General features: G+C 37.5%; 2 protein-coding genes across 2 annotated transcripts; both read right to left on the reverse strand.

Moving 5' to 3' along the window:
• Positions 1-227: 227 nt before the first annotated feature.
• Positions 228-752, reverse strand: LOC126019550 (keratin-associated protein 4-7-like). Its single transcript, XM_049781401.1, has one exon. It carries the CDS (start codon positions 750-752, stop codon positions 228-230), a length of 525 nt encoding a protein of 174 aa, XP_049637358.1.
• A 13,991-nt stretch (positions 753-14,743) lies between these two features.
• LOC126019599 (keratin-associated protein 4-7-like) lies at positions 14,744-15,253 on the reverse strand. The gene has a single exon (XM_049781404.1). The coding sequence runs from the start codon at positions 15,251-15,253 to the stop codon at positions 14,744-14,746; it is 510 nt and encodes a 169-aa protein (XP_049637361.1).
• Between the last annotated feature and the right edge of the window lie 2,564 nt (positions 15,254-17,817).

Below are 17,817 nucleotides of genomic sequence, written 5' to 3' on the forward strand. Positions count from 1 at the left end.
AAGATTGCATCCTAAGGATTGCATTTGATTACAGACAACAGAGAGGTTAGGAGGATGAGCTAACCAATGCTGAGAATAGAGGGAAGAATCTATCATTGAGCAGGTGGTCTGCACAATATCTATCTTTAACATCTTAAATCATCCCCATTTTATAAGGATCAGCATAAAGGGAAAGTTAATATCCATAAGGACAGAGCTCAAAGGACATGGGAATCACAGGGCTGAGTTTAGCATCTGCAGCAGGGAATAGCACAGCACATGGGACGGGGGCAGGTGGAGATGACACAGGTGGGGCGGTAGCAGGTGGTGCAGCAGGACACCTGGCCACAGACTGGGCGCAGGCAGCAGCAGGGGCGGCAGCAGGAGGGGCGGCAGCAGCTGGAGCCACAGCAGCTGGAGCTAGAGCAGCAGGGGCGGCAGCAGCTGGAGATGCAGCAAGAGGGGCGGCAGCAGCTGGAGCCACAGCAGCTGGAGCTAGAGCAGCAGGGGCGGCAGCAGCTGGAGATGCAGCAAGAGGGGCGGCAGCAGCTGGAGCCACAACAGCTGGAGCCACAGCAGGAGGGGCGGCAGCAGCTGGAACCACAACAGGAGGGGTGGCAGCAGCAAGGGCTGCAGCAGCTGGGCACACTGCAGCAGTTGGTAGTGCAGCAGGTGGTCCTGCAGCAGGAAGGCTGGCAGCAGCTGGGCTGGCAGCAGCTGGGCTGGCAGCAGCGCTCCTCAGAGCAGGTGGAGCCACAACAGGAACCGGCCATGGTGTTGGTGTCAGAGGGTGGAAGTTCTGATGTTGATAGGTAAGTGAGTTTGGTGAGTTTAAAGTCCCTCTGGTGTCTGTCCCCCTTTTATACTCTGTTCACGCTGCTTGACCCATGTGCTTGAGTATTTACTACTTCATCTTCCCAAGGAAGTATTTGCCCTGAAATTAGATAATCATCTTTTTCTGGTTAAATATTTTAAGATGAAAGATAGGGACATTTCCTCATGTGTGAAGATGGATTCAACCTGGTCTTTCTCAAAATGGTCTTTACTATTTCCTTGTTTTCCAGGAGGATCCATCACATGAATCCAGACCCTGTGATCTGTGTATCACTCTGGAAAAAAACTGTTCTCATGATGCTGAACTATCTTTTGATGTCAAGAGAGGCAAGAGAAAGAAGATAGTTGGACTTTGTGAGTTACCTGTGAGCCATGAGGAAGTCAGATTCTATCTGAGTCATGAATCATCATTAGCTAATGGCCTGATTGCTTCCGAGAAGACATTAAATGTTGTTTCCTATATTCAGTTTAAAACTGTTACCAGTGACACATTGTGTTTAAGCACTAAAACTAGCCCATCTTGAGCATCAACGCAAATAATGAATTTTTTTAAGTTAATGTTTGTAATAGCATACACATTTCTGAGCACAGTTAACTGTCAAACAACATAAAAATCTATAATTTCAAAAAAATGGGAAAGTTATCCAGAACAGTAGAATGTAAACTAACAATGTAGAAGAAATGTGAAATGATCAAATCACACCATTTTAATAAACTCTAAAGTTAAAATTTGATTCTATTAAATATCATCAAGATTGCTCAATAATCGACAGCAAAAGTTTAATGGGGAACAGGATATTAACACTTACATAAACTTAGAAAACTTATACAAATTTTCCCCATGTCTTCTTTATCCATCTCAAAGGGGCCAAAGGCAACTATAATGTAGCCAAAATTAAGAACACTAACTTAATCTTGGAATCAAAATTCTCATCCCTAGAAAGACAAAAATTTGTCATGTGTCCGTAAGTCACTCACTAAAAAAATACATTGTATATGAGTATTCCCATCAAAATGCATCATCTGAATATAAGTATGAGGAAACATAAGGCAAGTTCAAAATATGGATAATTTCATATAATGATTGGTCTCCTAAAGAAAATCTAAGTCATCTCATGTAAAAAGAAATTGAAAAAGAAGACCAAAGAAACATAATACTTAAAATACATTTCTGAGCTAAAACCAGGTGTAATCCCTAAGCACCACCAGGTTTGTCCTCCCTGAAAAATAAATCTCTATGGAATTTTATTGGGAAAATTGACAATATTTGGATGTGAAAGTGTACTAGCAGTATCCAATGGCCCATGAACATTTAATTTAATTGCTAACTGACTCAAAACATGTAAGAAAATATCTGTAGTCTTTCTATGTTATGCTGCATACAAACATATCTTGCTATTTATATATGTATATAAGTATATACATGTATATAAATACATATTATATATAAATATATACATGTATATATCATGTTTTACCTACCTACTTATCATTTTACTACATCTATTTACTAAAGAGAAGAAAAATACATAACACTCTAAAATCTAGGTAAAAACTATGTGGTATAAGAAAATTCTTTGTATTAATTTATTTCATTCTAAAAGTTTGACTTTTTTCCAAAAATAAAATGCTAATTAAAACCAGTATAAGAGAATTCTTTGTATTATTTTGTTTCATTCTAAAAGTTTGACTTTTTTTCCAAAAATAAAATGTTAATTAAAACCACTAAAAGGGGGGGCCGGGCGGTGGCGCTAAAGGTAAGGTGCCTGCCTTGCCTGCGCTAACCTTGGACGGACCGCGGTTCGATCCCCCGGTGTCCCATATGGTCCCCCAAGCCAGGAGCAACTTCTGAGCACATAGCCAGGAGTAACCCCTGAGCGTTACTGGGTGTGGCCCAAAAACCAAAAAAAAAAAAAAAAAAAAAAAAAACCACTAAAAGGATTTTAAATTTAAAAAATCACTTCTCATGGTACTAATATATTAAAAGTGAACAATTTTGTTTTTGTTTTTTTATTTTTTAATTATATAATAATTTTACCTTGTAGGAACTTCTGCTACCAAACCTTAATGAAATTTAGTTAACTAGTACAGTAAACATTTTATCTTTTTGGTCTGTGAAAATACATAAATTCTATCAATCTGGTCAGTTGAGATGATATTAACAAGCCCATTTTTTTCTTTTATTTTTGGGGGAAAATGTGGAGGAGAATTTGGGTCTGTCGTTGTCTCTGTGCTTGGGGTCACTCCAAGACATGCTCAGGGTACCATTTATAGTCCTGTGGTTAGAATAGTTAAAATGGGGGTCAGCCATAACAAGGCACTTGTCTTAGCTTCTGCACTATCTGTCTGGTTCACAGGCCTACTTTCTGATACAAGCAATATAAATTCTTAGAGAAAAAAAAAGAAATTATTTTTCATTTCCAGAAACAAAATGAGAATTAGAAAGATTCATTGTAGAACTGCAACAGACACAAGAAATTTAGAACTACTAACTAACATAGTGAGTGAAGATAGCAGCCTGAAATACTCGATCAGTACTGACAAACTATAAAATATCAGATAAGGACTTTAGGCACAACATGTTGAGAATGTTTATTGAACTCAAAGAAACAATGCTACAAGTACAAGAAAGGCCAAGTTGAGAAATAAGAAAACTAATAGTCAGAAGTAGAAGAACTAAATACCTTATCTTTTTTACCTCTATAGTTACTCCTTTCTATCTCTCATAGTTGATATTTCTCTCTCAATTTACACACGTAGTAGTATTCCACAGCTAAGATCATAGAGGTCTTCTGTTTAGATATTAAGTTTCATGAATGTAGGAAATAATCTAGAGTCCAGTGACATTAGTACTCCTTTTACATTCTAAATGTCAACATCTTTTACAGAGTGTGGTAGAGCATCTCTATGATGATTTCCCACCCTCAAAATTACCTTCCTGAAGGTATTCATGGCTTTGTGAAGCCGCTGTCCCTTGAGTGTTAGCTGAACAATGTGATTCTCTGTGAATGAATGTTTCTCTAGATTAGTTTATCTTAGAAGGTTCTGGCTTCCATCTTGAATTTATCTGGTTTTTGAATTACTCTGGTTTTCTTAGCCCACTGGGGTGAGTTGGATAAACAATCTACACAGAAGAACTATGGGCTCTTGACAATAACCACAAGAGTGACATTGGAACTGGATGTTTATCTATTAAAATGAAAGCAAAGCTGGCCAACATCTTTCCTGAAACATCATGAAAATCCCTGATAGGTTACTTCTGGATTTCCAGTCCTCAAAACTATGTGATATTTGAAAAATACTTCTTTATTTCTTTTTTAATTTGGCCAGGAAAATTACCCATAAGTGCTCAAGACTTATTCCTGAGGTTAAAGAACTGAGTAAGACATTATAGTTCAAGCACAGATAAGTAGAAGAAGAAACTTTGATCTATATGCACAAGACAATAGTGCTCAATTGTAAGAAAAGATAAAATTGTGTATTGGTCACTATGTGGATGGAACTAGAAGGGTATCAGGCTGAGTGAAGTCAGTCTAAAAAGAGATAAATGCATAACAGTTTCTCTCACATATAAATTATAAAGTAATATTGTAATGAAATAACAGATGACTAATGGAAATGGACCCTGAGAGTCACCTTACAGAATTGAATTTATCAAGATGGTGGGTGGAAAAGGACCCTTATGACATTGTGGAGGGATGCTGATCCACTGGTGGTAGTATAGTGATGAGACAGTTTATGCTAGAAAATGTACTATTAGGGATACTGAAAATATGTTGCTCAAATAAAGATTAAAAAAGAAATAAAAGAACTGAATAAAGCATAATTCATACATCCATAAAGAATTTTTATTCAGGAGGCAGTCAAATGCATTAGTGCATTTCTTATAGAAAAAGATACAATAAAGTTCTCATATAAACAAAAAGCCATTGAGTACAAAGGAGAAAAGTGTGCCTTGTACAAATCCAATAAAGTTCAAAAGATAGCATTTGAATTCGCTGGAAAAGAATAAGCCAATATGGTCAAAATAAAAATTAAAAAACATAAGGAAAAAAGAGTTTTAGTTTAGCTTGCAATATTTTATTTTCTATAATAATTTATTCAAATTAAACTGCATAATTAAACTTTTTTTTAAATTTATTTAAACACCTTAATTACATACATGATTGTGTTTGGGTTTCAGTCATGTAAAGAACACCACCCATCACCAGTGTAACATTCCCACCACCAATGTCCCAAGTCTCCCTCCTCCCCACCCGACCCCCGCCTGTACTCTAGACAGGCTCTCCATTTTCCTCATACATTCTCATTATTAGGACAGTTCAAAATGTAGTTATTTCTCTAACTAAACTCATCACTCTTTGTGGTGAGCTTCCTGAGGTGAGCTGGAACTTCCAGCTCTTTTCTCTTTTGTGTCTGAAAATTATTATTACAAGGGTGTCTTTCATTTTTCTTAAAACCCATAGATGAGTGAGACCATTCTGCGTTTTTCTCTCTCTCTGACTTAGTTCACTCAGCATAATAGATTCCGTGTACATCCATGTATAGGAAAATTTCATGACTTCATCTCTCCTGACAGCTGCATAATATTCCATTGTGTATATGTACCACAGTTTCTTTAGCCATTCGTCTGTTGAAGGGCATCTTGGTTGTTTCCAGAGTCTTGCTATGGTAAATAGTGCTGCAATGAATATAGGTGTAAGGAAGGGGTTTTTGTATTGTATTTTTGTGTTCCTAGGGTATATTCCTAGGAGTGGTATAGCTGGATCGTATGGGAGCTCGATTTCCAGTTTTTGGAGGAATCTCCATATTGCTTTCCATAAAGGTTGAACTAGACGGCATTCCCACCAGCAGTGGATAAGAGTTCCTTTCTCTCCACATCCCCGCCAACACTGTTTATTCTCATTCTTTGTGATGTGTGCCATTCTCTGGGGTGTGAGGTGGTATCTCATCGTTGTTTTGATTTGCATCTCCCTGATGATTAGTGATGTGGAACATTTTTTCATGTGTCTTTTGGCCATGTGTATTTCTTCTTTGTCAAAGTGTCTGTCCATTTCTTCTCCCCATTTTTTGATGGGGTTAGATGTTTTTTTATTGTAAAGTTCTGTCAGTGCCTTGTATATTTTGGAGATTAGCCCCTTATCTGACGGGTATTGGGTGAATAGTTTCTCCCACTCAGTGGGTGGCTCTTGTATCCTGGGCACTATTTCCTTTGAGGTGCAGAAGCTTCTCAGCTTAATATATTCCCATCTGTTAATCTCTGCTTTCACTTGCTTGGAGAGTGCAGTTTCCTCCTTGAAGATGCCTGTAATGTCCTGGAGTGTTTTGCCTATGTGTTGTTCTATATATCTTATGGTTTGGGGGCTGATATCAAGGTCTTTAATCCATTTGGATTTTACCTTCGTACATGATGTTAGCTGGGGGTCTAAGTTTAATTTTTTGCAAGTGGCTATCCAATTGTGCCAACACCACTTGTTGAAGAGGCTTTCCCTGCTCCATTTAGGATTTCCTGCTCCTTTATCAAAAATTAGGTGGTTGTATGTCTGGGGAACATTTTCTGAATATTCAAGCCTATTCCACTGATCTGAGGACCTATCCTTATTCCAATACCATGCTGTTTTGATAACTGTTGCTTTGTAGTACAGTTTAAAGTTGGGGAAAGTAATTCCTCCCATATTCTTTTTCCCAATGATTGCTTTAGCTATTTGAGGGTGTTTATTGTTCCAAATGAATTTCAAAAGTGTCTGATCCACTTCTTTGAAGAATGTCATGGGTATCTTTAGAGGGATGGCATTAAATCTGTATATTGCCTTGGGGAGTATTGCCATTTTAATGATGTTAATCCTGCCAATCCATGAGTAGGGTATGCGTTTCCATTTCTGTGTGTCCTCTCTTATTTCTTGCAGCAGAGTTTTATAGTTTTCTTTGTATAGGTCCTTCACATATTTAGTCAAGTTGATTCCAAGATATTTGAGTTTGTGTGGCACTATTGTAAATGGGGTTGTTTTCTTAATGTCCATTTCATCCTTATTACTATTGGTGTATAGAAAGGCCATTGATTTTTGTGTGTTAATTTTGAAGCCTGCCACCTTGCTATATGAGTCTATTGTTTCTAGAAGCTTTTTGATAGAGTCTTTAGGGTTTTCTAAGTAGAGTATCATGTCATCTGCAAACAGTGAGAGCTTGACTTCTTCCTTTCCTATCTGGATTCCCTTGATATCATTTTCTTGCCAAATTGCTATAGCAAGTACTTCCAGTGCTATGTTGAATAGGAGTGGTGAGAGAGGACAGCCTTGTCTTGTGCCAGAATTTAGAGGGAAGGCTTTCAGTTTTTCTCCATTGAGGATAATATTTGCCACTGGCTTGTGGTAGATGGCCTTAACTATATTGAGAAAGGTTCCCTCCATTCCCATCTTGCTGAGAGTTTTGATCAAGAATGGGTGTTGGACCTTATCAAATGCTTTCTCTGCATCTATTGATATGATCATGTGGTTTTTATTTTTCTTGTTATTGATGTTGTGTATTATGTTGATAGATTTACGGATGTTAAACCAGCCTTGCATTCCTGGGATGAAACCTACTTGATCGTAGTGGATGATCTTTTTAACGAGGCATTGAATCCTATTTGCCAGGATTTTGTTGAGGATCTTTGCATCTGCATTCATCAGTGATATTGGTCTGTAATTTTCTTTTTTGGTAGTGTCTCTGTCTGGTTTAGGTATCAAGGTAATGTTGGCTTCATAAAAGCTATTTGGAAGTGTTTCTGTTTGTTCAATTTCACGAAAGAGTCTTGCCAAGATTGGCAGTAGTTCCTCTTGGAAAGTTTGATAGAATTCATTAGTGAATCCATCTGGACCTGGGCTTTTGTTTTTCGGCAGACATTTGATTACTGTTTTAATTTCATCAATGGTGATGGGGGTGTTTAGATATGCTACATCCTCTTCCTTCAACCGTGGAAGATTATAAGAGTCCAAGAATTTATCCATTTCTTCCAGGTTCTCATTTTTAGTGGCGTAGAGTTTTTCAAAGTAGTTTCTGATTACCCTTTGAATCTCTGTCATATCAGTAGTGATCTCTCCTTTTTCATTCCTGATATGAGTTATCAAGTTTCTCTCTCTCTCTTTCTTTGTTAGGTTTGCCAGTGGTCTATCAATCTTGATTATTTTTTCAAAGAACCAACTTCTGCTTTCGTTGATCTTTCGGATTGTTTTTTGAGTTTCCACTTCGTTGATTTCTGCTCTCAGCTTTGTTATTTCCTTCTGTCTTCCTATTCTTGGGTCCTTTTGTTGAGCATTTTCTAGTTCTATTAGCTGTGTCATTAAGCTACTCAGGTAAGCTCCTTCTTACTTCCTGATGTGTGCTTGCAAAGCTATAAATTTTCCTCTCAGTACTGCTTTTGCTGTGTCCCATAAGTTCTGATAGTTTGTGTCTTTTTTGTCATTTGTTTCCAGGAACCTTTTGATTTCCTCCTTGATTTCATCTCGGACCCACTGGTTATTGAGCATGAGGCTGTTTAACTTCCAGGTGTTAAAGTGTTTCTTCTGAGTCCCTTTGGAGTTCACAAATAATATCAGAGCCTTGTGGTCAGCGAAGGTAGTCTGCAAAATTTCTATCCTCTTGATCTTATGGAGGTATGTTTTATGTGCCAGCATGTAGTCTATCCTGGAGAATGTCCCATGTAAATTGGAGAAGAATGTGTATCCAGGTTTCTGGGGATGGAGTGTCCTATATATATCCACTAGGCCTCTTTCTTCCATTTCTCTCCTCAGGTCTAGTATATTCTTGTTGGGTTTCAGTCTGGTTGACCTATCCAGTGTTGACAAAGCCGTGTTAAGGTCCCCCACAATTATTGTGTTGTTGTTGATATTATTTTTCAGATTTGTCAACAGTTGTATTAAATATTTTGCTGGCCCCTCATTCGGTGCATATATGTTTAGGAGAGTGAATTCTTCCTGCTCTACGTACCCCTTGATTAATATAAAATGTCCATCTTTGTCCCTTACAACCTTCCTGAGTATAAAGTTTGCATTATCTGATATTAGTATGGCCACTCCAGCTTTTTTATGGGTGTTGTTTGCTTGGATAATTTTTCTCCAGCCTTTTATTTTGAGTATATGTTTGTTCTGACTATTCAGGTGCGTTTCTTTTAGGCAGCAGAAGGTTGGATTGAGTTTTTTGATCCATTTAGCCACTCTGTGTCTCTTAACTGGTGCATTTAGTCCATTGACGTTGAGAGAAAGAATTGACCTGGGATTTAACACCATCTTTATTTCAAAATTTGGTGTGTCTTTTGGGTAGTCTTGTCTTAGATTAGGTCTTTCAGTTTTTCTCTTAAGACTGGTTTTGTGTCTGTGAAGTTTCTGAGCTGTTTTTTGTCTGTGAAGCCCTGTATTCTTCCGTCAAACCGGAAAGTGAGTTTTGCTGGGTATAGTATTCTGGGTGAAGCATTCATTTCATTCAGTCTTGTCACAATATCCCACCACTGCTTTCTGGCATTGAGTGTTTCTGGTGACAGGTCTGCTGTAAATCTCAGGGAAGCTTGCTTGAACGTGATTTCCCCTTTTGATCTTGCTGTTTTCAGAATTCTGTCTCTATCTGTGGGATTTGTCATTGTGACTAGGATGTGTCTTGAGGTGGTTTTTCTGGGGTCTCTTTTGGTTGGTACTCTTCGGGCATGCAGGATTTGATCACATATATTCTTTAGCTCTGGAAGTTTCTCTTTAATGATGTTCTTGACAGTTGATTCTTCCTGGAAATTTTCTTCCTGGGTCTCTGGGACTCCAATGATTCTTAAGTTGTTTCTGTTGATCTTATCATAGACTTCTATTTTCATCTGTTCCCATTCTTTGACTAATTTTTCCATTGTCTGCTCATTTGCTTTAAGTTTTTTGTCCAATCTCTCCTGCTGTATGGAATTGTTATGTATCTCATCTTCCACAGCACCAAGTCTATTCTCAGCTTCTGATACCCTGTCCCAGAGCTTATCCATTTTGTCATTCACTTCGTTTACTGACTTTTTCAGTCCTGTTAGTTGACATGTTATTTCAGTTTGGAGTTATGTGATTTCTGTCTTCATATTTTCTTGGTTCTTATTAGTGTTCTGTTCAACTCGATCCATGGTTTCTTGGAGTCCGTTGAGCATCTTCCATATTGCTAGTCTAAAGTCCTTATCTGAGAGGTTGATTAGTTGGTTGGTCATTATCTGGTCCTCAGAATTGTCATCTTCATTCTCTATGTCTGATGCTGGCCTGCGTTGTTTCCCCATTGTCACACTTGTATTGTGGGTTTTTCTACGTGTTGTGGTGGTATTCATTGTCTATATGATGCAGGTAGCACACTCCTCTGGCTCCTCCCTTTCTGGATGGGCTGGCTTGCCTCTAAGGGAGGGGAGTCCTCCGTGGATGAAGCCTCACAATGGGTCAAATCTTAGGCCCGAGCATGCAACAGAGAAGACAGTCCGGAGAGAAATGCTTGCTTCTGTGATATAGCACAGTTCTTAGTGTGATTTTTCCTTCTTGTTGCAATGGAGTTCTTTCCTTAGAAAGAGTGCATGGCCGCTCCGCTTTGCTACGCGGCCATGCTCTGCTGGAGCCTCTTTTTGCCCTACTCGCAAGGGTTTCACGCAAGAGGACAGTAGACAGACATAGACAGGTCACACTCACAGTTTTTCACAGTTGGGCCCCACTGGGCCGGTGTACTTTCGCGGATTTTCCCCGCCTGGTGTCACACACAGGGAGCCAGCTTTTGCAAAGCTTAGCCGGTTTTCATGCTCTGTCGCATAATTAAACTCAAAAAAAAAAACTGCCCTGGGCAGATGAAACTTTACAGAAAGAAGGAATAACATCAAGGTAATTTATTCTTTATTTTTGTTATCTACTAGAAATGCACTTATGAATCTTAGTCCCTCTTGAATAAAAGCTTTTATTCTTTACTCAGTTCTTTAACTTCAGGAAATAGCATACTGTGCTTTTTTTGTATCTAGATTTCCCTTAATAAGTAATGACTTCATGCCATCAAAGAAACACTTGAGAACACATGCTATTTCAATGGATGGTTAAAAAAGGAATTCAAAATAAGGAACATCTATTGAGATTGGTCATAACTCCATCTTGGGATGAAGTGGTCTATTTTAAGAACATAAGACATAACTTGAGATTGAGCAAATGGAAAAGTATTTATATGCAGTCTTGAGTTCCAGAATAAATGGGAATCCATTACATTCTCAGACAGGAATTTTATATAGACTCTTTAAGCTCTTTATCTGTATATTCTCTTTATATCCACCCCCATAGGTAATTGATTTTTATATCAGATATTAAAAGAAGATAATCCATCTTGAAAGATATACAGGAAACCTTAAATTTTGTTTCACACTCTTGGATACGAAAAGAAAATGAAAGCAGTGTCTGGGGAAAGAGTTTTATATTTTGAAAATATAATTTATTTTATTTTTATTATCATAATGAAGGTAGCATGATTACAATATTGTTGATACTTGTGGTCTTATATTTACTGTAACCCACTATCAGCAAAGTGCCCAAGACCCTTCACTACCCATCCTTAAATTTGTTACCTTCAGTCTATTACTTCAATCCCCAGTTTCTTTTCTTCCCTCAACTCATTGGTAAATCTCTGAAGCTTTTAAGTGGCAAAAGAAACTCAGGATATGATAAAGAAGACACCATACTGAAGGGGAGAAAATATATGTACATTTTACAGTAGATAGTATCAGGAAATGGGCTAATAGCCAAGATAGATAAAGCATTCACAAAGCTAACAACAACAAAATCTATAGTTCCATCAGAAATGTGGAGAGGACATGAGGAGACACTTCTCCAAGATGGCATTGGGACAGCCACTAAGCATATGAGAAAGTGTTCAACATCACTTAGTTTTAGGGAAATACAAATCAAAACAATGACTCTCTCCAGTGAAATTGGAATATAACCAAAAGCTTGAAAACAAGAAGTTTTGGCAGGTAATGAAAAGGAAATGAGTCCTTACTCACTGTTGGAATGAATATTGCATTGTATCAGCTTTTATTTAAAAAAAAAAGTATGATTGGGGGCCGGAGAGATAGCATGGAGGTCAGGTGTTTGCCTTTCGTGCAGAAGGTTGGTAGTTCAAATCCTGGCATCCCATATGGTCCCCTGAGCCTGCCAGGAGCTATTTCTGAGCATAGACCCAGGAGTAACCCCTGAGCACTGTCAGGTGTGACCAAAACAAACAAACAAACAAACAAAAAAAACCATATGATTTCCTTTAATAAAGTAAAACTAGGAGGCTATAGTACAAGTAAGTTTTTAGTTTCTATTTGAATCCACTTTTGTTTTTTAACACATAAGAAACAAAGAGGAATATTTATCTACTGTTACACTTGTTGCTCTTCTTGTCTTCAATATTAGTCAAGGGCACAGCAGAAAAACAATCTTGCTCAATAACGAAGCACCTATTGTTAACCTCAGGAGTTCTTTGTTTCCACTGTCTGGTCAATTCTGCTAAAAGGAGTTCATGGGAATTAAGATTCTAGTGTTAGTTGTTTCCTATCAGAGTATCCATATCTTATTGCTCTTCCAAAAATTGTATTGCTTAGTATTTACTACCTAAGAGAAATTTAATACATTTGAAAGGTACATATTTAACCTGGTTAAATAAAACAGTGAAGGGCAGATCTTGTGGATGTACCATTCATTTAAAATGCATCCCAAATTCCATTCAGTTAAAGATGATGAGAATATATAATAATCAGCCTTGCCATCTTTGCTTTATTACTACTCATGCTTTCTATACCACAGTATTGCCAGTATCAATGTTGGACCATTAGCATCATAACTCTCCCCGATAGCAATCACTATACATTGAGTATAAGTAATTAGTGATCATAGGATGTTTTGCCTGCTACTATCCAACTTTAGCCAAATCCTTATGTTCTAGCTCTCTGTTTCTCTGTGCCTGAAGTATCTTGAGATATTCCTTGTTACCTTCTCTACACACTATATACACTTATGAAAATTGCCTTTTTATTGCCCAGATTCAAGGTGACATCCTGTACATTTTATGAGCCAGTTCTTATAAAGACAGGAAATTATAAGTCTCATATATTAAAAATACAGTATAAAATTTATATTCTTTGATTTAGTTTTATATAGTAAAGTATAATGCAAACACTCATGCATAAATCCTATAATTAGTAGTTACAAGAAAAGGGTGGATAAAAGGAATAATTTTATTAAATGAAAATGCAAGACTTTATCCCTATAAAACATTTGCAAGAAGGTTGGAAAGAGTGATGTTAAAAATTTTGTGTTCTGCATGCAAGGAATCTATAGTTAATCTCATGACAGTATACTTCAAGGGTGGAGAAACCCTATATTTCCTAGGCCAAGGGAATTCCCTCTATAATGTCCCCAATAGTTACTGTGCCTATGCAGGAAGGAAAAAGAAAAAAAAAGCATAAAAATAATCCTTTTATCCACATATATATTTATTTATTGATTGATTTTTTTGACTTCTTTATTTTGGTGTAGATATTGAAGTTGATATCTCCAATTTTATTTTATTTTATCTTTATTTTTCTTTTTGCACTCAGGCATGGTTTGATTTCAGGACCGAGACTATTGTGTGGTGCTTGTCTTTATTGCTGTAGTGCTCACTGGATATTTTATTTGATATTTCTTTCTGTATTGTTGCAGTGTTTCAGTTATATTTTTCCTGTCCTCTCTCAAACTGAGGTTGAAAGCCTCTAGAAGGACTCCGCCCATTTTCAGCTTATTTGATTTTTTTTTTACCCCATTCGATTGCTTTTCTTTCCTTCAAACAAAACCACATAACTCGAACTATCTAGCTCCACCTCTCAAATAGAGGGGGAAACCAGGGAGGGAACCAGGACCAAACAGAGGGGACCACTTACTCTAGCAGCCCAGGGGGTGATGGTGGGTTATATGGGTTGCAGAAAGGGAACGGGGGTGGAGGGAGGACAAATTTGGTGATGGGAATTCCCCTGATTCAATGTTAATACATACCTAAAATACTACTGTGAAAGATATGTAAGCCAATATGGTCAAAATAAAAAATTTAAAAAAATAAAAAAATAAAATAAAAATTTTGTGTTCTGAAAAAGAACTTTTTTTTTAGAGATGAAAGAAGAAGGAAGTGGTAGGAAGAACAAAGGAAAGAAAATAGAAAAGGAGGGAAAATTGATTGAATAAGTAGAACACCCAGAATATGTACAATTTTATGGCCGAATGGAGAACAGTAAAAACAATTATACAAACTATCTTTCCTGTTTTGTCATATAAAACCTGTACTAAGATATTATTTAAACACAGGGTTTGTTTCCATAATAAAATTAATAGATATGATGTTTACTGGAAAGTTATATTATGTATCCCACCTATGATAAGTTTCACACAGTAGTAACAGTTAGAGGGAAAAGTATTATACCCATTTTACAAAGTAAGAAATTTGACTCTTTAGGGGTTAAATAACTGCCTACAACATATAATAAATAAATAGTAGAGTCTTGAGTCCAACATCAGTATGCTTGTAAATATGTGGCCTGAAGTTTGAAGCATGATTGTTCTTGAATAAAGTGACAAAAGACATACAAAATCACTACAATCCACAAGATCAATATCATGGGAAATTTGTATTTATTAAGAACATATGGGATTAATGTTACAATAGATCATCACAGTGTCTACTTTGATTATAGAACTTACAGGTCTAATGGTGGTAAACCTGACCTGGGTTAAATCTTTTGACTGATGTGTCATCTGTCATTTCCTAGAATAACTGAATGCTAATTTGCTAATTTCATATGCCAAGTCAAAAGAATAGTTGGCAGTGTTTATTTCCCCAATTACTAGTTCCAAAACATTTGTATAATTTGCGATGACATCATAGAATGGCGGAAACTACAGGGAGAGATTCAACATTTGCAGCAGGGAATAGCACAGCACATGGGACGGGGGCAGGTGGAGATGACACAGGTGGGGCGGTAGCAGGTGGTGCAGCAGGACACCTGACCACAGACTGGGCGCAGGCAGCAGCAGGGGCGGCAGCAAGAGGGGCGGCAGCAGCTGGAGCCACAGCAGCTGGAGCTAGAGCAGCAGGGGCGGCAGCAGCTGGAGATGCAGCAAGAGGGGCGGCAGCAGCTGGAGCCACAGCAGCTGGAGCTAGAGCAGCAGGGGCTGCAGCAGCTAGAGATGCAGCAAGAAGGGCGGCAGCAGCTGGAGCCACAGCAGGAGGGGCGGCAGCAGCTGGAACCACAACAGGAGGGGCGGCAGCAGCAAGGGCTGCAACAGCTGGGCACACTGCAGCAGTTGGTAGTGCAGCAGGTGGTCCTGCAGCAGGAAGGCTGGCAGCAGCTGGGCTGGCAGCAGCTGGGCTGGCAGCAGCGCTCCTCAGAGCAGGTGGAGCCACAACAGGAGCCGGTCATGGTGAGAAGTTCTGGGTGAGTGGGTGGGTGTCTAGAAGAGTAAGGTTCTGGAGTTTGAATGACCTTTCTTGCCACAGGTTCTTATATAGTGGGAATATTGACACGTTTTCCTTGTTATTGTTTTTCTAATATTTAGATAATTAACAGATTACACTGAAATGTTTGTCAATGTAATAGCTAAAACTTGTTGGAAACAATTCTTTCCTTTCCACATGTGATTATTTATACTCAATCTACTCTTTCTTCTGATTCACACCCACTGGCATCTGCGCAATCACACACTTGCTATCTTCTGCCCCAAAAGGTTGTTTTGTGCATTTGGCTTTGGGAATGACATTGGTTAATTCCCTTCATTTTATCAGGTTGCAAGTTTATTCCAGTGATCAAAATAGGGGAGGGGGAATCCCCTTAACAAAGTTGGGTTGTGGGTGGAAATAAAGGGAACACAATTGTGTGGGTCAGTTTTGAGCAATGAGGAAAGGGACAGTTCTATATTTGTGACCTTGTTAGGTTACTGAGCCACAGCAACGTGTTTCCTTGAATGTTTCATACTTTGAATTATGTTTTAAATAGATAAAAACAATTATCTGCAGAGTTCTTGCTCCCACCATGTCCATCTATTTGGGAAGTAGTTAATTTGCTATCTTATATGTTTGCTTGTAGATTATCTACTAGATTTTGCAAGATGTAACCTCAATTGTATTCTATTTCTCATTCTTTATTTAAATTATTTCCTCAGTGGACTACAAAGGCATTGAAGAATAGTATGTCACTCTTCAGAATGTCCCTTCAAGGCTAGTAAAACAGAACACAAGTTTTCTGTCAGTTTGAAATATGACTGCATGTTGGTGAATGCAAACACATTTAATTACTATTTCTACTTAGCTTCTATCTGGACCAACTGACTCCTGAACACCATGACCTGGATGGTTGTTAAAAGTTGTTGGAACTCTGTCCAGAATTTCTGATTGCAGTGTGTATCTTGAAAGTATAAATTTATTTTTTTTCTTTTTTAAATCAAAAGGCCAACAGTTTATAAGACTGTTAATGATAGGGCTTCATGCACATCCTGTTCCAACACCACACCCTTCACCACAGTATTTCAGTTCCCTTCATCATTTAGGGTCCCCTCCACTCACACCCCTGCTGTCCTTAGTAAGTATAATTCTGAAAACCACTTCTTAGGTTCTGTTGTCTTGATCATATTTTTATTTTATTCCCATTGCATGATTTCTTATTTCCCATGATGATTTATTTTCCACATTTGAAAGAGCTTATTCTGTTTCTGTCCCTCTCCTGTCTGACCTCACTTAGAATGATACCCTACAGTTCTCCATATATTATTATAGCAGAATAATATTCATCTGTGTACTTTATTCTTAGTATTTTCTTATCCATTTATCTGTCCTTAGTTCATTCAACTTCTAAATCTTGATTATTGCCAACAGTTCTGCAATGACCACAGGATGCAAGTAGTGTTTTGGGGTTGTTAGGACAGATGCCAAGATATGGAATTTCTGGGTTATATGGAAGCTCAATTCTTCATGTTTCGAGAAATATTCATGTTTTCCAAAGAGGTTGATCCAACTGACTGACAGTCCTACCAACAGTGGATGAGGGTTCCTTTTTCTCCATCTCCACATCAACACTGGTTATTTTTATTCTCTTTCATGTGTGCCAGTATCACTGGTGTGAAATGGCATTTAATTGTTTTGATTGGCAGTTTTCTGATAATAAGTAATAAGTATTTTTTGCAGACCTATTGTAACCTCTGCATAATTAAAAAAAATGCTTGTTCATCCATTCTCCCCATTTTTTGATAGGTTTATTTTTTTTTTGTTAAGCTTAACAAGTGTTTTGTATGCTTTTAATATTAACCCTATATCAGATGGGGGTTGAACACATATTTTCTCCTACTCTCAGGGCTGTATTTTTATCCTAGTTCTTTCTTTTGTAGTACAGAAACTCCTAATTTGATGTAGTCATTTATTTACCTTTGCTTGTTTCCTTGCTTATTAGCACTGAATTGCCAAAGTTATCTTGATTTCAATGGTATTAAAGGTTTTTCTCATAGCTTTCTCATATAATTTATAGACTTATGCCTGATAACAAGATATTTAATATAATTTTATTTTACTTTTGTTCATGGTTGAGATAGGCTTCTGAATTCATTTTTACTGCCCATTTTTCTCAACACCATTTGTGAGAGACTTTCCTTCATTCATATAATACTCTTTACTTGTACTATATAATGTCTGTACACTAAACTAAACAGTAAAGACTATATATTCCTTACTCATGTGTACTCTTTATTTACATAATATTTTCAGGCTCATAAACCACTATTTACACAATATTCTCAGGCTCTCAAAAACAACGCACAGAAATACATCGCATTTATATAAGCAAACAATTAAGTAGCAGATGATAAGTTCTTTAAATTCTCATTTATGATTGCACCTTAAAAAGTCAATAAAACAAATTGTTATTAAAAGAAAATATGACACAAGGAAATGAAAAAAACATTCACTGTTCAAAAATAGGAAGGACTAAGATTGTCAAAA

This window comes from Suncus etruscus, chromosome 1 (assembly GCF_024139225.1).
Source record: "Suncus etruscus isolate mSunEtr1 chromosome 1, mSunEtr1.pri.cur, whole genome shotgun sequence".
NCBI classification, from domain to species: Eukaryota; Metazoa; Chordata; class Mammalia; order Eulipotyphla; family Soricidae; genus Suncus; species Suncus etruscus.